The sequence below is a fragment of the Sebastes fasciatus genome, chromosome 5 (genome assembly GCF_043250625.1).
Source record: "Sebastes fasciatus isolate fSebFas1 chromosome 5, fSebFas1.pri, whole genome shotgun sequence".
NCBI lineage: Eukaryota > Metazoa > Chordata > Actinopteri > Perciformes > Sebastidae > Sebastes > Sebastes fasciatus.
Window position 1 is genome coordinate 14,159,008 of NC_133799.1, and position 20,354 is coordinate 14,179,361.

General features: G+C 39.2%; 1 protein-coding gene and 1 long non-coding RNA gene across 2 annotated transcripts in view; one reads left to right on the plus strand and one right to left on the minus strand.

Annotated features, from left to right (window-relative positions):
• LOC141767657 (uncharacterized) overlaps window positions 1–20,354 on the plus strand; it is a 91,111-nt gene that overhangs the window by 37,220 nt on the left and 33,537 nt on the right. The gene's annotated exons all lie outside the window — the stretch shown is intronic.
• On the minus strand, window positions 262–15,319 carry vtg3 (vitellogenin 3, phosvitinless). The gene is made up of 27 exons (XM_074635153.1): window positions 15,300–15,319; window positions 15,043–15,194; window positions 13,411–13,662; window positions 13,168–13,329; window positions 12,920–13,068; window positions 12,667–12,817; window positions 11,482–11,639; window positions 10,248–10,413; window positions 10,030–10,155; window positions 9,320–9,538; window positions 8,643–8,860; window positions 8,448–8,545; window positions 8,249–8,373; window positions 8,066–8,167; window positions 7,012–7,131; window positions 6,722–6,911; window positions 6,514–6,601; window positions 6,202–6,387; window positions 5,101–5,239; window positions 4,825–4,993; window positions 3,607–3,716; window positions 3,429–3,515; window positions 2,896–3,102; window positions 1,283–1,428; window positions 948–1,086; window positions 737–852; window positions 262–537 (listed from the first exon to the last, which is right to left on the minus strand). Exons 2-26 carry the CDS (start codon window positions 15,172–15,174, stop codon window positions 745–747), a joined length of 3,747 nt encoding a protein of 1,248 aa, XP_074491254.1. The 5' UTR covers window positions 15,175–15,194; window positions 15,300–15,319; the 3' UTR covers window positions 262–537; window positions 737–744.

Below are 20,354 nucleotides of genomic sequence, written 5' to 3' on the forward strand. Positions count from 1 at the left end.
CTCAGATTACACCTCACTTAGTGTAATACCAATCAGTTAGTTCTAAATTATATATCATGAAAATGTCTCCAGCTGCTTTTTAATCTTTCTAAATGCATTAATAAGCAGAAACTGAATTTGTTGGAAACTAAAATGAAATATAGTTATGGCTTCACTGTGTTGTCATCATGGTGGTATACAGAGATTTAACACAACATTTGAATGAACAAAGAATTTATATCGACAGAAGCAGAGCAAAAGAACAAATCTTGCTGAAACAGGTTTTGGTGAATCCATTATTATGAAGATACAATGTTTTTGGGGGCATAAGCATGAATTTACACAATATTCCATCAGAAGAGGTTGTTCAAATATTAACACACTTCATAATGAATAAATCAGGACCTTTACGGGTCATTTCCAAACTAGTGACATCTGACGGATTGCTGATGCATCTTTTATGATCCTCACTTTTCATCACGGTCCTGGGATTTTTGGTTGCGGCGTTATCACTGTGAAAAGAGGCATCTGGCTCCCATCTGGGCTTTGTTGCTCTCTCTGCAGCACAAAACATATTTTAAAAAGCAATCAAAAATGGCACAGCTCTTTGCTTGGTTTTTTCTTGCACATCTGCTTTGCATAGAAATCTGTCAACACAATCCCGCTGCCCCACACACACACACAATATTCAAAAAGACAGGAAAAATTAGTATGAACATCCAATTAAGCTTAATCAAACTGGATTTATGTAGCTCACATGTTTTTTTATGCGCGTCCAAAGCTGTATATTGTTGCGTTTGTGATGTTGTGTTGAAACTCCTGAAAACTGACAGGCGGCAGTGGAACTGGGATAGCCCGGTGGTAGATTGTATACTAATGACGGGACAGAAGAAATGACACATCCATGTAAACACTGCAGTCAGTACAAGTGTTGCATAAAAATGTAGGTAGTGAGTTTCCTCCAATACCTCTGGGAATTTAATCTTCACATCGATGCTGTCTGCTGAGGCGGCAATAACTGATGCAGAAACCTCCTGCTTGGCATTTCTCTCATGTTGCTGGTAGAAGCCGAGGAGGAAAGCCATGCCTGGGATGTAGCTTTTAATTCTGGGAGAGGTAAAAAAAAAAAAAAAAAAAACTTTAACAACACATGCCAGACAGTAGGTGTCATAATTGTAAACACAGAAAATGTTCCCACCATGCTCCGTGAATCATCTTTCATCTTCTTTTTCAGCTCACTCTCCTCACATTTTATATTCCTTGATTAAAAAAAAAACTTCACCTTTACTCCACTGAGGCTCACCTTGTGCCCAGTTCCGCCATGTACTCTGGGATCCTGGTCCATTGCATTTTGGCCATGAGCGTTGGCTTGGAGCCAGGCAGACGTAAAGTCGCAAATTTCATTGACATATCGTAGGGCTGACATTCGGCTCCCCATTTAACGTGTGCCTAAACCAAACACAAGAGATCAATCATGAAGGGAGACTCTACAAAGAAAAAACTTGGCTTTAGCCTCGGTGTGTAATAGAATGAAATATCTTAAACTGACTGAGAGGAATGAGACTTTTAAAGCTGTAGTCATTAACTTTGAGCAAATATGATTAAAAAAGTTTTTTTTATAAAACTATCCCTATATCCTGACAGTAGTAAATGAGACAGGTAATCTGTGAAAAAAATTATGTTCCTCTGTGTCCTCCTGTGCTCCTAATGGCATTTGCTATTTGCTACACTAAAATAGGTTTCTGAAAAGATTTGAGGCAAGAAATAGGCATTACAGTAACAGAATATTGATTCATAATTGATCAGCGCTGCCTAGTTTGGCCGCTTGATTGTTCACAAGTGAGTTCAAAAGTTTCGAGAAGAGAAATCTTGCAGATGCCATTAGTAGCACTAGGAAAACACAGAGGATCGTGATCTTTCTTTCTCTACTGTCAGGATATATATATATATATATATAAGAATAACTTTTCTATCATATTTGCTCAAAGTTCCTGACTGCAGCTTTAATGTACAAATTTGACATACGGTGCATTTATAGACAGTGTATTTAGACAGATTTATAGGGCTAAATATACAGTCTGCAGATGCTATATTTGCTTACAATGCTGCCATGATAATGATATTGTGGATATAAAGATTTTATAACACTAGTCATAAATTTGTCAGCATAAATGTACCCACATACCAGGCAGTTAAGAGAAACTTTCACAAACATAGAGTAAAGAGTTGCGCACATTATACATGTGAGATGTGATGACTTTTGTGAAAGAGTGTATTTGTCCATTTTGAGAATGGATGGATGGATGTAATATGCGTAGTTGGTCAGGCTGTTCTCATACACCGTCCGTAGCTATACCTATGAAAAGTATTGCACGGTAATTCCAATATATACCCCATAAAAATGAATTCGGATGGAATCCACTTAATCGTGAACCAGGAAGAATAAAGAGCAACAAACGCCACGTAGGGAGGAGGAACCACGATCTTTTCCTAAACCTAACCAAGTACTTTTTGTCACAAAACGTCCATACTTAAGTTACGCCAATTCCAATGTTATTTTAACCCAAACCACAGTTTACCACAGTAACCAGGTTTCCTGTGAAGATGGAAGTTTATTTTGAAAATTGGAGCAGAAATTGACATGGGCGTTTGTAGGAAAACACACAAAAAATAAGGAATAACTTTTCGTAAGATATCATACAAACCGTCGTATGAGGATACGTTAAGTTGGTTAATGTTTTTTGAATGTTTTTTTAAAGGATAAACAATCATTTATGATTGTTGATTTTAGTTTTCTCAGATAAATGGTGATAATAGCATAAAGCTAACAACACTTTTATTCTTTCAATTTCTGAGATTTTATACACTCACATAGAATTAAAAAAATAAGCATCCTGTGTGTTGTTTTATATCTACCTTTGTGTCGGCGTGTGCGTTCATAGTGGTGTCGATGCACATCTTCCAGTTGGTGTCTTGCCCAACCTGAGACACAATCAGCTGGACGTTCCGAAGGTTTGCCTCAGGCGTGTAGTAAAAGACTGCATCGTAACCCTCGGGCTTCTCGTTGCCACTCGTGGCGAAGGCTTTGATATTGAACACAACTTCAGGTATTGAGTTGGGGACCTATTGAATGAGATAGAAGGCAGTCCAGTAGGCTGTAATGGGTTTGTGTGCATCATGTCCAATATGTGCAGAGTATTGATCATCTTATTTCATTTGTGGACCCAAGCAATGTTTGCAGTTGAGTTTGAGTGTTTATATGCACACAAATAGCTGCACTCTGAACATGGAGCACTTTTTTTTTCCCCTGGTGATGGGATCATGAATCATTAGCACAGCTGAAACATTTAACATGATGAGTCTGCTCTGTAAACCTGCTCCAAACTGCATATTTTTGTTTCCAGTGAAACAAATTTTGGGTCACTCTCTGTGGAGCATGTTTAGCATACTTCCATTACGTGGTCCTGATGGCTCTGATTGGATCCTCTGGCGCTGGAGGCTGAATCAGAGGACAGACGCACTCGCTGGGTGGCCTCCTGTAAACAAAATTAGGCAACAGGAGAATTTGAACGGATAAAACACCAGAGCAGGTGCACAGATAATAACATTGCAAGGGTAGCCAAATACCTTGGAAAGCCTCCTCAGAGTCTCAAGCAGTTGGCCGTCGCTGCCTGGATGTCTGGTCAGGCCGGCATTAACCTCAAAGTGGATTTTGTCAACAGCTTTGATTGCCTGGGCTGATAAAAATGCACACACTACGTTAGCAAAGAGTTAAAATGTACACAGGCTGACACAATAACATGAACACCAGGACAATCTAATGTAAACCAATCTCTGCCTTACAAATTATTTTACCTCGATAATTATGCAAAACCCCCAAAAATGTTACTGAAAAAAACAATTAAAGAGTAATTCAGACATATTTTTTTTGCTGACCATCAGTGGTTTAACTTGCTGTAGTGATGTAGAAGTGTACTCCAGGGTGTGTCAGTACACAGTGACATCACTCTTGGGTGTGGTTACAGGTTAACGTATCCTCATACAATGGTTCATATGATACGGTTCTTTTTAGGGGTGGGAATCACCAGAGGCCCAACAATACGATATTATCACGATACTTAAGTCACGATACAATCTTTTTGCGATTTTGAACATTTTGCGAGATGCTGAGCATTGCGATAAGATATATTGGGATTAATTACCTTTTTTCAACCGCAAATTATTCAGTTTGTCAACATCTGTTTTATCCAATAAGATACAGTTTTCACTCTGTTCATCTCAGAGTTTTCATTCACATATCTTGAGGTCAGAGGTCAAGGGACCCCTTTTAAAATGGCCATGTCAGCTTTTCCTCGCCAAATGTTAGCGTATGATATGATTACATTATCAGTATCTTCACTCAAGCTTTAAGACTGAAAGACAGAATACCGTCAGGTTAATTTAAGAGATTAATACTCTATATAATGAAAGTTTGTTACTTGACGTCTATGTATTGATACAATATTGCCACGCAAAATATCGCAGTACTATGCTGTATCAATTTCCCCCCACCACTATTAACTTATGAAAAGTTTTTGTTCATTGTTTGTGCATTTTCCTATGAATGTCCAGCATCACGTGTCAATTTCCAATTGTTACATGCATACAGTCTTTTTAAAATGAACTTCCGTCTTCACAGGAAACAACTTGGTTATGTTTAGCCAACAAAACTACTTAGTTAGGTTTAGAAAAAGGTTGTGGTTTGGGTTGAAATAACAATGGAAGCTCTTTATACTTCCTGGTTCATGATTGGATTAAATAAAAACTATACTGTATGGTGCAACGTGTTGGACCTGTTGTACATACCTGGTACTACTTTGACTGCCATGTGGGTGTATCCCAGAAAATAGTACAAGGGGTATTCCTCATGATAATACTCTCTTCTCAACTCAGACTCCACGCACATACCAGCTCCATAAATGTTACTCTCAGCACACATTTTGTTACTTGCGTGCCAGGTGTTTGGTGTCAGCATCTGTTGGATTGGATGGAAATCACAAAGATATCATCTATTAGCTTTAAGTTCTGGAAATCTTGATTAGTTCAACTCTGACAGTAATATCCTAAAGGTGTTGACTGTACCTCATCTGACTCAGGCCTCACAACTGTGGGGCCCATGTGGACGACTTCATGATTGGCGTCAATAGCGCCGGGCATTATTGGAGTCATTTTAGCCAAAGCTGGCTCCTCAATGTTCCTGGAGACTGCGTACACGTTGGAGCTGTTGGTTGGAAAGGAAAATAGGAACTCTTAGACTTGCCACATTGGCTGCATTGTGGATATCGTATAAAACTTAAAGCACAATTGTATAACATATCCATTATATGTTCTAGGCGGATAATTTGAGTTTGATTCGACGATCGAAGATTCGATCAGTGGGCAACCTCTGGGTCTGAAAAAGTGAAGCCAATGCGGAAGTGCCTTAAACTTGCATTCTTTCCAATAGCCAGCAGGGGGCGACTCCTCTGGTTGCAAAAACAAGTCAGATTGTATAGAAGTCTATGAGAAAATGACCCTACTTCTCACTTGATTTCAGTAAACATTGTAAACATGAGTTTATGGTCTCAATCACTAGTTTCAAGTCTTCAAGTCAGTAAATTATGGTCCCATTTAGAGTCAAATAGACCATAAAGCAGGGTGTGCTTTAGAGCGTTACAGGTCGCTACAACGGCTTTGTCCAGTCTGGGAGTTGTAAATGTTTTCGTTGAATAACTTTAACCCTTTCACACTGTGTTTTCAGTTCATGAAAGTGAATTGAAACATTTTGGTCGCCTAAAAATGTCTTCATCGTTGAGTTGTACTTAACTCCACTCTCGTGTGTCACTTCTGGTTGCAAAAAAACAAGATGGCGACGGCCAAAATGCCGAACTCGAGGCTTCAAAACGGCAGTCCACAAACTAATGGGTGACATCACGGTGACTACGTCTATGGATTTGATTCATTCATGTTTTCAGTCTGCTGAGTTGCAGTATGTAACGTAACTGGAAGTAGAAGCAACTGGTCTCGATGTGGTGCTCTACTTCAATAACGTAAAACAGTGCCAACGTTTTGTTAACATAGCAAGGAGGAACTATAACGTTATAATTGGCGCACAAGAAATGAGTTTTGAAATTTGTGAATTAATTCAAAATCGTGATTCTTATGTGAACCCATTTTTTCTTTTCCGATAGTCCTTAAACACACCTGACTGAAAGGAGCTCAAACTCTTTTTTGCACGCAGGGAAGTCGAGTTCAAACTTCTTTTCTGCGACATTGATCTTGGCCGCAAACTTCCACGGGATAGCGATAGGTGTTTTGCTCTTAAACTCGGTCCCGCACTGGAACAGCTCCGTGTTGATCCCGTAGAAAACCCAGAAATCCTTCGTGTAACTAAAAAAGAAGAAGTTAATTCAGTAGCTGTAACTCCACAGAATGAATATAAACAGAATACAAAAGCAATTTGTTTTACTTCCTATGGTAACTGGTTAACATGATGGAAGTACGTTCTTTATTTACCCAATAAAACCATCAGATTCCATTGAAATTTCAGAAGTCAACAGTTGTCCAAGATGTTGAGTCAGTGGTGGTTTTACTGTAGCTTTGGCTACATAAGAAAAAAATGACTTTAATGAAGGTTTTGATCAAATCAAATAAATGTTTTAGTCATTAATCAATATTAATTTGATGTGTAAGGCGTTGTATGCTGCAGGATTTGACTCCTCACCATTTACAGTGATCCCATTGACGCTTTCATAGTATTTGCTTATCTCCAGTGGGAGACCCAGGATGGTGGCTTGGAAGTAGCGAACCTCAAAGATTAAAAACGGCTTGGTCCGATGCCACGACACTCCCCTCTGTAGATTCTCAATGGCAGCCCACAAAGGACTCTCGTTCCCTGCAGAGGGACTGACAGCCTGCAAGTAGGAGCACAGGAGACCAGCATGTAACAGGCTTTGTACACACATGACTGAACTAGCTTAGACATAAATGATTGTTATTCAGCTATTCTCTCACCCTGATGAGGTTCTCAATGGTTTCTTTGTGCATATCACCAAAGAACCACTCTTGTCCAGAGGCGCGTGTATAAGCAGATAGGATGGGCTTATCGTCGGGCATAATTTCCCAGTTTTGAAGCTGAAAATGACACGGCACAAATGTCACCGAAACACATCAAAGTACAGTTATGATGCAGGCTTAAAGGATAACTTTGGTATTTTTCAACCTGGACCATATTTTCCCATGTCTTTATGTCTAACTGACTAACAGGGACAACGATATCTGAAATCGGTCCAGTATTTAGGGAGAGCGCTGTAGACGGCAGCTGCTCACAGGCTTCAATATGGTGCTACTGGGGCAAGCTGGCACCGTCATTTACGTCCACTAAAAGTGCTTGTTTTTGCCACAACAGGCCCTGATTGTTGCTACAAGTGTCTGACATTATGGAAAGAGTCTCGCTCAAGAAGAAGTGTCTTTCTGAAATCTGGTGAGGTGATGTGTTGTCGGAAGACAACGGTGGAATACATCCATGGTGGAACCGTGAGTGCCATCCAGGCAGAGTTTGTTATGTTGGAGCAAAGACAGTGTAGCTTAGTGTTATCTAAATGATTTTCAATGTCATGGCGGAATATTTAGATGATTTTGACAATGTGGATGAGGTCTTTGAATTCGATGCCCCCCCCCCTTTATTTAATTGAGTATATACAGATAATCTGATTTCACAACAAGACTTCTCCTTGGACACAATAACAAACAGACTGGATCAAGCGAAAGGTAAGAAAAACGTTTAATTTCTCTGTAGAGTCCTTTTCATAATGTTGTCAGACACTTACACTAACAATCTGAGCCTGTCAGTGACACAAACAAGCACTTTTAGTGGACGTAACATTACATTGACGCTGCTCACTTGCCCTCGCAGCTCGTTTCGCGGCTGCCGGTTACAGCGTTATCCCTCAATACTGGACCAATATCAGAAATTGTTGTCCCCATTTGTCACTTAGACACAAAAACATGAGAAAATAGGGTTGAAAAATACCAAAGTTACCCTTTAAAGTCTCCGTTATATACTCACCACACCAAGAATAGCCTGAAAGTCACCGAAACTAAGATCTCCTTTAAAACTAGGGATGCCGTTACCAAACAGCTCCTTAAGCCCTTCAGCACGGATGCCCAACTGCATCACAAAAAGAAAAGCTGATCACTATCCAACACTTTATCTTTGATAAAAGCTTCAATATATCATGCTGTACTGTACCTCCATTAGCTGCAGAATTCTACCAATGAAATAGAATTTTCCTTTCATCATGATTTCAGTGGGGAAGATGCTTGTTGCACTCCTCAGCATGAAGACTTCTGCGGCTGTACCAATTAGGAAATCGTCTGTGTCGATGGGGAAAAGCAAATAGTCATGTAACGCTTTTCAGAGAAATCCAAGAAAATGTATTTGAGCTTACCATTAAACCAGTCCATGTGTATGGCTTTGCTGTAGTGATAGCTGAGACGACCGAATTTAGGGGCCAGGATTTTCACGGCTACGTTGCAGGCAGTTGAGCTGTTGTACAGAACACAGAGATGAAAGTTGAAAGCTTGGAAATGATATGGCATAAACAATAACACCCAACTGGTTATAACTCTATTGTTTTACTCACAGGAAGTGGTTGTTTGGAGTACTGGATCTGGCAAGGCTTTTCAAGTAGGAGTATGCAAAACTAATAATGTGGAGGTCCCTTTCCTCCTGTAGATGCACAGTCACAGTGGAAACCAGAGCCATTGAGGGTTTGGTGTCAAACAGGATCATGAAAGCCAGCATGCGTATCTCAGTGGGGAGGTCCTTCTGCAGGAACAGACTCATTGTGATGTCTTGGACCTGAAAACACAAGTATCATAATGATTTCTGTTCTGTTCCAACACAGTCTCCATTATTTTCTGAGCCGACAATGAACTTTAAAAAGGCAGATTACTGTAAATGTTGTAGATATGAATACGGGAAAGATTATGCACCTCCACAATATAAAGATAATGTGACAATAGCATGAATCAGACTTGCCATTTCCACATGATTGCTGAAAACTATTCTCACCTGCCACAATGAAGAAAATTAAACACGCTTTCCAGGATTAGAATAGTCCACTGTTTTGTGTAAATGCATTGTTAATCTGAATTTGACCTTATCAGAAAATTACATTTTCGACTTGACTATGGAGCACAGAGCATGCAATTACCATAAACATGATTTAGGTCTATGTAAAAAACCTAGCATTTAGCTGCGATAAATGAGCATCTAAAAAGTCTTCTTTTATTCCTGCATGTTATATTTTATAGTTACACTTTGAGGGTCTCTGGCAGCTATGAGTCTCATAGACTGCACGGCAGCACTCAGCACACGAGGCGGCAGATCCACAGGGTTGGCAGCGACTCCAGGGAGGAAGCGCATGATGGTTTTAATGCTGCCTGGATGACCTGCGTTCCCCAGAGCTTTCAGAGCGATGACCATGTCTGCCTCTTTGCCACTCCCCAGACTCTCCACAGCCATGTCCAGCAGTGGCTAGTACAGATGTTAAACAAATATGAAGTCAGTTGTTACAAATACTTACTGACTACATTATGACTTTACATACAGAGACTGTTGTCAGGCTGTTAAATAGGTGTTATTAGTCGTTATAAGCACCATAGATGTGGGTCAATAGGGGCCTACTAAACCCAATAGTAGGTTTTATCATCTATTTACATGGTAGATCACAGAAAGAAGGTATTAAAGAAGGTTGTAATTGTTTTGCCTAAACCTAAAGAAATATTTTTGTTATTGTTCAAAATAATGTTTCATTCAGTTATACAGCATGTTAGAACGTGTTGCTTTTGAGTTTTGCTTTTACTTTTATAACGTAGTAGGTGTAGTAGGCCCCTACCGACCCACATGTATGGTGCTTATAATGACCGATAACACCTATTTAATGGCCTGATAACAGTTGAATCGGGTGTTGTATTCGTTGATGGTACTACGCAGCAGGAACGAGATTTATTCCTCTGTTTGATTACCTGAACAGCCGTTACAGGACAAGGTGTATAATAGGCACAGTGCTTGTACACCAGAGAGCCGTAGGAAAGCACCACAGTATGCCACAGATAGATATTGGATTTACAAAAGGGCATGGTCAGGAACATCTGTGAAAAAGAGACAGATACATTTTAAAATTATATCAGTGGTATCATTCTTCTATATGTAAACAATGTGTCCGTCTGTACTATTGACTCACTTTAGCCATCTCAACCAGATCAGGAATAGCCTGGAGATGGTTCATCGCCATCAAAAGGGTTTGGAAACCTTCAGTCACAGACACGTCTCCAGCCTGGAACCTGACCTCTAGGAACTTCAGGATTCTGGCGTCATTGACCTCAACAATCATGTCCAAAAACCAACGTCTAATAATAAGCGAAGGGGGGAGAAAATGAATGAATCAGACAATACTTAAGATAAAAAATATCCTTCAAATAGATAAAGAGAGAAAAATGAAAAGATGAAAGTGTGAAGGACAAGTTCAGATGTCACGTTTAATTGCACTCTTACAGGATGAAATACAAGGTGTCAGTGACTGCCTTTAATCTTAACGAGCGAGGAAAGCGCTCTTTCAGTCGTCACCTTTCTGTCATCACGCCTCACATGATAATAAATCATTCATCGGCGGTAATGTGGCAGACTAAATCCCTCCTGAACTAAGTGGGAGGATGCTCTTCAATTAGCTATTCAGTTGAGTGGATCAGTATCAGATATGAGAGATGGCCTTGGAGTATTTTGTTCCTGTAATAATATAATGAAAAGATGGTTAAAGGTTATCTATGAAGGGATTTCACTATCAAACCTCACTGCTCACTCTTACTGGGTCCAAAGACATGCTGATGAAATCATTTGGAATTAATACCTTTCTAGGTAAAGTCAAGTTTAAGCTACTAAAATATTTTAATGCACCATCCAACTATCACAGCATGACCTTGTGCTGAGTACTTCCTTCTCTCCGTCCTCCTACTTCCTTCGACTTCACAAAGATGTAATCTGGCCAGCTTTACATTTCTCTCAAAGCATTAATAGTCAAATATGAATGTAATCCGTAGGCAACCTGATCTCATGGGATGGCACATGAATAACAACATTACAAGGACATTCCGCGTGTCATGAGGACACTTTTTAGGCTTTTGGTGTCATTTGTACGCCACACAACAAAACTAACGTCAGCATTTCGGTTTAGGCAACAAAACCACTTAGTTAGGTTTAGGAAAAACATCATGGTTGGGCTTAAAATAAGTACGTAAGGAAAATACATACTGAAACAACTAGGGGTGGGAAAGAAATTGATTCACCTATGTATCGCAATTTTTGTTTTTTTACGATTTTGAAATTTAGAATTTTTAAAACGCCTGTTCAATCCCTGTTTTCTTCTTTATTACTCACCACTGGCCAACCAATAACTTTGACTTTGACCAATAATTACTCACCTTTGGTCTTCATTTTCTTCAAATTGCATCCACATAACTTCTAATCCTTCATAGGGCATCGCTCGCAGGAGTTGATACAGCTTTATAGTGTCCTCAGATGTTGCACTGTCAATCTGGTAACGATTGACCTCAGCCAGATGCTTGATCAACTCAATAGCCTGTAAAGAGGAGCAGACAAAGTGTATGTCACTCTACAGTCAGGTCCTCAATGCACTAATTACTAAATTTTTTTAGAGTTAGTTCCCTTTATAAGAGATAGAAAATGCTTTATATTTCAGTTGATTTTAGTATTATTATTATTTTTTTAATAAGAAATAGGAATGTAATTGATCTCATGAAATTGTTTCCTGTTTTTTCTATATTTATTTTGATTTAAGTTGGTGTATATTTGAGAAAAGGTTGCCTTTCTCCCTTTTCACTAGGCCTGTTCCCCAACATTAACAGTCCTTTTGTGTCTACTTAACTATTAATTTCAGTTCCGTTTATTTTATTCATTATCAATTAAGTTATGGGTTTGTAGGATTATGTTCGACCACGTTCAGATTTATATAGATTTGTCTGTAAATATATGTGGAAATTTGCGTGTATCTGGCATTGGATTCTATCCTTTATCATTTTTATGTCTGCCCTGTAAAGCACATTGTAATGAGCACTTGTTTTAATAAGTGTTTATAAGTAACCATCATTATTATTATTATTATCATTATTATTATCAACCACACAAGATATGTGTATTAACAGATGAAACCGTTGCGCAACATGAGACTAATATCCTACAATCTAGCGTTAAATATTACAATTACACAGAAAGTTCGGACTTTCTACAACACGTTGCGTTTGCTGTCAAAACTAAGAGCCAATCAGCTCTTTGATCAGGCGACAGCCAGGCGTTTCCCATCATGCCCTGGGTCTTGCTGTCGGTGGAGACCAACTGCAGCACCTGGCTTTAAAAACTGCGTCTGTCTCGAACTCGTGAGGTTATCGTTGCTCACGTGTGCATGCATCGTGACCTACTTATCGACGTGGTTCTTCAACATCCCTTATAAAGTTTTTCGGTGCCAAACCACCTCATCTGCCCTTTATATGGGGTGGCAGCGCTACTATATTTTACAGTGCTTCCTGCTCCTTTCTGGAAAGATTTTATAAACCTTTGAATTATATGCAGCAGCAGTATATCCTCATTACCTTTGGTACTGGGTCTTCCAGGTTCTGCATCATAATGGGGACATTAGTTTCTGTATTGACAAACTTGTAAACAAGGTCGCCCTTGCTCTCCATTGGCCCGAACACGACGGCTCTCTCTGTGTCGTTCACGCCGAGCAGCACCATTTCCTTCCTGCACAGGAGAGGTTGTTTAAAGCAGATGATTTGTATGGCAGGCGAGCATTGTGGATGGAGCGGGCGTACAGTAACGTGCAGATATCTTTCCTTGTCTTACGTGGCTTGCATCATGAAACTGCCGCCCTTCACGTTGAAGGGGCTGAAGTGCTGTTGCTCCAGGCCATGAGCCCTGGTGATGACACCTCCCTCTGCAGTTGGCTTGACTGTGTACACATATCTCACCGTGGAAATCACAGACTCCCCTCTCTAGATTGGAACACACACACACATACACAAAAAAAATAGCAATGACTTTGATCCGTTTCATTTATAGTAGTAGAATCAGATGCAGTGAGATGAACAGACCTGTTTGGAGACTTGGTCCAGCACGGCGGTGGCCATTCCCCTGTAGAGTGCTGCTTTCTCCTTGCAGGTATTGACATCCACAACCTGAGTGATGGTCATGTCCTTTGTTTCCGCGTTTTCTTCTGTAGCATAGCTGCTCTGACACTTGCCTTGGATGCCAGCCTACAGACAAAATCAAACATTTTTTAATTGCCTTATTACTGATGCTGATAGAATAGTTTATATGTCAACAGAGTGACTTACCTCTTCCAGCTCATAGATCCTCTGTGTGGTCTTCACAGTGACTTGGAACAAACCCAGTATTCCTCTCACAATGTTGACAATGGTGTCAGAAATCTCAGCGGAGGCTCGGATGTTACTGACGTGTCCGCTGACGTAGTCAAACATGAAGGGTTTGACGAGGTCGGAAGCGATACGCTGGGTGAGCTTTGGGGAGGCGGTGAAGCTGTTTCTCCCCGGGAAGCCGTTGAACTCCTCGAAGGCCAATTCTGAAACCTTTGAACCAGAGAAGGAAATAAGCATTTTTATTGCTCTTGTGCCACATTCACAAATATTTGTAGAGTCAACTAGGGCTGTCACAATATCAGATTTTCATTACACAATTATTGTGGCCAAAAGAATTCACAATAACGATATTATCACAATATCTATAGAAAATTTTGGGGAAAAAAATATATAATATATAAATTATAGAAATATAATTATATCAGTCAAATTCATCTTTCTTTTTGTTTCATGTGCATTTCGTCTCTTTTTTGGCAAATTAATTACTCTCAAAATACAAGTGTAGGGAGTTGAAGAGAGAGTCTGTAACCCTAACTGTATATATATAAAATGATTTAAGAGCCCCTGGATTATTTACACGATATTATCATATGTGTATTATTAACATTATATCACTATTTCATTTTTAAATATCATGGTTATTGTATGACAGCCCTAGAATCAACATGAAAACTCTCTAATTCTTTACATCAGATGAAACACAGGTGACATTAGTAACCCAACAGAAGTGAACAAGAACTGGTTGGCGTCTGTACTATTTTACTGGATTGTTAAAGCTCACTTAACTATAATTCCAAAAGAGTTTGAACGCAGCGTCTGTTTATGACTGAAAGATGACAAAGAGGTACTGGAAGGTACATAATAGATGCACAAACAGTCATCTGTTGGTATGCAAACATTATTAACTGAACTGATTTTCAGCACTTTCATAAAGAATCGAAAAAATATTCGACATACGATAAACTCTACATTATTTATACTCCATCAAAAAGTTATTTTTGGGGATTAGAAGTTGTACAACCTTCCAGATGTTTATTAAATTAGACTCCAAAGATTTTATGACAGCCTACCTGAATAAATGATGCACTGCCAATTAGGGATGCAAAACTGAACCATAAAAAACAACCCGAGCCGTGGACTTGTTGAAATGTTGCACCTCTATTAAATACAGGCCTGTTAATTATTCAATGAGGTGCCAGAGACATAGAAGAGGAAAATTATCTGAACATAGGCCTACTTATTTAATGTATAAAATCAGTTAGTTATGGCTTCATATAATATAGAAATGTCACTCGTTACTGTCAATCAATCTATTTATATATATTAATACATTGGAAATGTTTATGTTTTTCTTCTCTCTAATGTGCAAAACAAACCGAACTGAAGTGTGACCCAAAAAACGCAATAAAAACTGAACCGTGGGCTTGTTGAACTGTTGCATCACTACTGCCAATTACTTTACCTGATTTATGAATCAGACATGAATTGAATGAATTACCAACCTATCATTGTTTATGCTGCACTACTCAGTTACAGATTTAAAAAACATATTCTGAGAGAGTTTGTGTGACCGTGTATCGCCGCTCTTACCAGAAGGATGAATGTTTGCTCGGATACACCGATGATCTTGATCTTGCACGTGATTTTTGCAGCAGACTCAGCGAGGTTCGAAATGCCGAGTCCAAAATTCACCACTCCGTCATATTTATACTCGTAGGTCATCTTCGGGTTCAGGCTGAGCTCTGGAATATGTTTCCAAAATGAAATGTCATTTCACTTCTTCTTCTTCTTCATGGAAAGTTTTTTAAAAAGATTTTTGCTTGTGTGTTGATGGATAAAATACTCACCATAATGGACAGTTTGACATGCTAAAAGAATGAAAATCAAACATAGTGTAAGCATTAGAACCTTTGTGAATGTATCAACACTCTAATCCAGAGGACAGCGTGTTAAAGTGAGAACACTTATTTCCAACTTGATCGCAAGATGTTAAAAGACAGACACAAGACTTCTAACAGTAGAGTCGTAAAAAATCTGTGTAAACTAAATGTGAATACGCCTAAACGCTTTCAAAACAGATCAAAAATAAAAATTCACTGTACTCCATAAATGATACCTGTCTCACCTCTAAAAGACTGACATATTTCTTTTCTAGATATTCATTTTAAAAGGTATATTCCTCATTGAATGGTTGAATAAATTACAAATGCATTAAAGGATTAGGAGTCATTTGCAAAAGCTCTGAAGTTAAAGAATTATTGCGATATCCTTCTACAAGTAAATGAATATTATTGAATCAATGAAGACTTACTGGCCAGGGCCACAAGGCAGCAGAGGAGGAGCCCTCGCATGTTGAAACTGAGGAGTAGGAGCTGATGTTTTTTCCGATTTGTCCTTTATATATATAGCAGCGTGGGTTTGGATGGGGGAAGCTGGCTGTATTGAGAGTTTGTGATCAGGACAGAGGTCCGCTTTAGAAGTAAACACATGCTGTCCACGGTAGAGCCATGTTGACCTGTGACATTGTCAGAGTGACACCAGTAGAATATGTGAAAGATAACTTTTTTGTTATGTCTATTTGTTTAGAGATAAAGTATGAAGCATAAACCACACACCACAGCATTTATGGCCTATTGGTCTCAACAATTTAAAAAAAATTGAGCAGTTGTGATAGCTCTGTAAAATTTTAAACTTTTTTGATTCGATGTGCAATAAAATAAAAAAAAAGTTAGACATTTTTGCTGTGCTTTTTTCTCACATAAAAACAGAACCAGTGGTGTAAGAAGTATTCAGATCCTTTACTTAAAGGTGCAGTGTGTAATATCTGGCGGCGTTTAGCGGTGAGGTTTCAGATTGCAACCAACTGATACTTCTCGCGTGTGCCGAGCGTGTATAGGAGAACTACTGTGGCCAACAAGGAAACGTGAAAACATGTATGGCCCTATCTAGAGCCAGTGTTTGCTTTGTCCGTTCTGGGCTACTGTAGAAACACGGCGGCCGACTATTTTCAAAGGGGTTCCTTGACCTCTGACCTCAAGATATGTGAATGAAAATGGGTTCTATGGGTTCCCACAAATCTGCCTTTTACAGACTTTATGATAATCACATGCAGTTTTGGGGCAAGTCATAGTCAAGTCAGCACACTGACACACTGACAGCTGTTGTTGCCTGTTGGGCTTGAGTTATGATTTGAGCATATTTGTTATGCTAAATGCAGTACCTGTGAGGGTTTCTGGACAATAGTTGTCATTGTTTTGTGTTTTTATTTGATTTCCGATATTAAATGTTTTAGGCGAACGTTTTACCGGCGTCCGCTTTGCTGCTGGGCGCTGATGCTGCAATGGAACAAAAAACTGACTTTCACTTCTTGGCAATATAGGTTGTTTGGTTACATTCCACCTCTGCACAGAAAAAAACTCATTTTCAATCAGTCAGAAAATGAAGTAAACAAGAGTTTCACAGCTGAATGAAGGGATAAACCCGGTGGGATCCACGTCTATTCCCTCAGTGAAACGCAGCCGCGTGCAGTGAAGGCAGAGCACATGCAGGCTGCTTTACTCTTTTACTTGTTGAATATCTGGAGCAACTCCTGGTCTTAAAGTGTTTACACTGTCCCCTGGCATCACAAAGCTCTCCTCCCGGATACAACAAAGTCAAACAGTGTGGTGAATCGCTGCTCTTCATGACAAATTTACTATCTTCTGCAGCCTAAAGCGCTCCACAAACAGCTCCTGTTGATATGTGCAGTTTGAGGGTGATGACACCGAGCAGCAATCAGCCAAAACGGTCTATTATTGTCGTATTTTGGTTGTTATGTTCAGGTTGCACAACACAGGAGTCCCCTTGGCATCATACATCTTTGATTCCCAGACTTCACCTCACCTTACCATCTGCTTTTCCTATTTTTCATTTCATCATCAGCCAGTAGAGGTCTCCAACATCACATCACAAAAGGAAAAAAGCATTAAAAAACACCTTTGAAGATCAGTTGGGTTCAGTCATGGCATGATCTGAGTTCCAGTTGCACTTTGTCAGCCAAACCTGTTAGTTATTTCTAGTAAATCATGTATTTCTCTCCACTATTTTAAAATACTCAGAAGGAAACTTTTTTCTGAAGTACCACTACGATAAGTCTAGCAGAGCTATTTACAGACTTAGTAGTCTGTTCTAGCTGTAAATCTGATCGTGTTTAAGTCAAGAAATTCAAAGCTAGTACTGCACTAAACTTAACGCTAAACTGAGAACAAAATAGAGAGAAAAACAGTGAATGTGTCTTCGTCTGTGTAAAAAACAACAACAACAGAGATGTAAACCTGCAGTGTCTGCAAGAATACCATCAAATTACTGCCCAGAATTTGCAATAAGTCATGATAACATGCAGACATGGGACTTATTAGTGCACAAGAAAACATAGACAAACCAATTTAGAGAAAGAAAAAGAGACTGATAACATATATATTATTGATTATTGTAGGATATCAGTGCCTTGTTTCCATTCATTCATTCATTCAAGAAATGTAAAGACAACTATTATAAAATTCCCAACCTTTTTCTTTCAGGGACCCCTTTTCTATCATTGAGTAAACTGACGACCGCTGACTGACATATTTTATGGATATTTTATATTATATTCGATGCATGATAATAACAGTTCAGATAAACTGAATAATTAACCCAAACAGTGAACGCAATAACTGCAGGACGATTGTGTAAAATGAGCAATTCAGATGAAATTTTAGCAGATTATTTCCTGTGAATATTGTATCAGAGATGAGTTTTCCTGCTATTTTTATGAACGTTTAATACAATTCTATTTCTGTATTATGTATTTTTTAACAATCCCACATACTTTATAGGTTTATTGAGTTGTTTTTTTCTTCTTCTTCTCCCTGAAGCTTGGCCATTGTTCTATTAGCTCTTTGATTGTTTTAACGGCGTACTTTTCTAATGCAGGACGAGACTGTTTAGCAGAGAGGGAAGACTGTGAATATAACTTGTGTTCAGGTCTTCAGCATATCCTTATCCTGTTTATATCTTAAAGGTCACATATTATACTCCATTTAAACTAGTTATTATAGGTCTCAGACACCTCCAAACCATGTCTCTGAAGTTTTTTTTTCAAAAAAACAATCAGATCATGCATTCCAGCATGTCTCTATAACCTCTGTTTCAGCCCATTTCCAAAAGTGCTGATTTCTGTGTCTGTAGCTCTGTAGGTCTCATATTATGCTCATTTCCAGGTTCATAGATGTATTTTAATGTTGCACTAGAACATGTTTACATGCTGCAATGTTCAAAAAAACCTTTATTCTTCTCATACTGCAGCCTGAGTCTGCCTGCCTCAGAGCCTAATTCAGCCTCTGTCTGAAAACCACTGATTCACAGCCTGTCTCCTCCCACTCTGCTCTGATTGGTCAGCGTTTTCTGTCAATCAAACGTCCTCAACAACACAGCGTCACCCTCCCCCTCCCTCCCGGAGAAGCTCTCTCTCTCAGAGAGAGAGAGAGAGAGAGAGAGAGAGAGAGAGAGACAAGTGGAGAGATAGCAGCTAGAATAAAGTTTATAAACCACTTTAAAGTTTATAAACCAGAAACTTCACCCAGCGCACGTTACCGGAGGAATCTGATCAGAAATCGGCGACACATGATGAACATCTGCGGTCCAGATTCCAGGTTTTCCTGACGGTTTCTCTCAGGTAAATAATACTATTTATATCTCTGTTAGTTAGCTCAGTGTTTACCTCATGCATCAACTCTGTAAACCGTAAACACACACTCTGTTTTACGTCTGTCTTTACAGATCCATCTGTGAGAAATGACCGACAGAATCATCCCAGAGGAGAGCAGACAGCTGAGAGCAGATGGCTCTGTTTACATGGAGATACAGAGCTAACCCGTTAGCATGTAGCTAACCCGTTAGCATGTAGCTACATGCTAACGGGTTAGCTACATGCTACCGCTATGACACGGTGTGTAAACACAGCGACCATCAGGGTGGAAAATAGAAGATGTGAAACAGTAGTCAGTTCATTATTTCTGCTAAAAGATAAATGTATGGAAGATCAGAGTAATGGTATATTATTTACAGTAGTAGCTGTCTCTGTGTTACCATGACTACAGACCACCGGAGCTTAGCTTACTGTAGTTTACCAGAGCTGAAGACTTTCTCCTGTACCATGTTAACATAACTAACTAACAGGTGAGATGATTACAAATGCTGTGAATAATTAATATTGTCATCTGTCAACTCAAATAAAGTTTGACTGTGAAACAGAAATGTGTTGTGTTGCTTACAAGTCACTATTTACTACCTGTATTCTGCTACATGCATGACATCAAATATATATAATATATAAATATCACCTGTTTAAACAGTGTAATTACATAAAGCCTTTGTGAAAGAACATGTTATATTTAGATGATGGGAGTATATGAAGCCTGTTCTGCTGGTTCTTGTAGACTAACAGTAGGAGCTACTTTGCTCAAGTTTGGTTGAGGAGGAGAGACAGTGACGCGCTGTGGGGCGGGGTCAGCTACTGAAGGTTCTGCTCTGGTTCGACCAGGAAACCCTTATATGGCTAATTCTCTAATGACGTCAGAAGAAAAGAAAAGCTGCGCAGCGTTGTTTCGACACCCATTTCCGGACAAACGGAGGAGGAGAAAAAGAGAGAGGATGGTCTTTTATGATACTATGGTGACTTGTAGACACACTGGGGACAGATATTGATGTTTAAAAGACATGGAAAAGTGCATTTTGCATAATAGGTGACCTTTAAGTAATAATCCAAACTTTAAAAATAACAATTTCATTTAGTTTTCTTCACAGACATGAATGAAAGGCTGAGATAGAGGCCAACTGTATATATTTTAAAAAAGTTGTCTCATACCTCTTAAACTCAAGAA

What these genes read in the sequence shown, in the direction of transcription:
- vtg3 (XM_074635153.1), bottom strand. Translation starts at nt 15,174, where the DNA reads ATGACCTACGAGTATAAATATGACGGAGTGGTGAATTTTGGACTCGGC. An exon ending in CCATTGAGAACCTCATCAGG is followed by an intron (nt 6,912 to 7,011) that starts GTGAGAGAATAG and finishes TCCTACTTGCAG; the next exon opens with GCTGTCAGTCCCTCTGCAGG. An exon ending in TGAGGCCTGAGTCAGATGAG is followed by an intron (nt 4,994 to 5,100) that starts GTACAGTCAACA and finishes CCAATCCAACAG; the next exon opens with ATGCTGACACCAAACACCTG.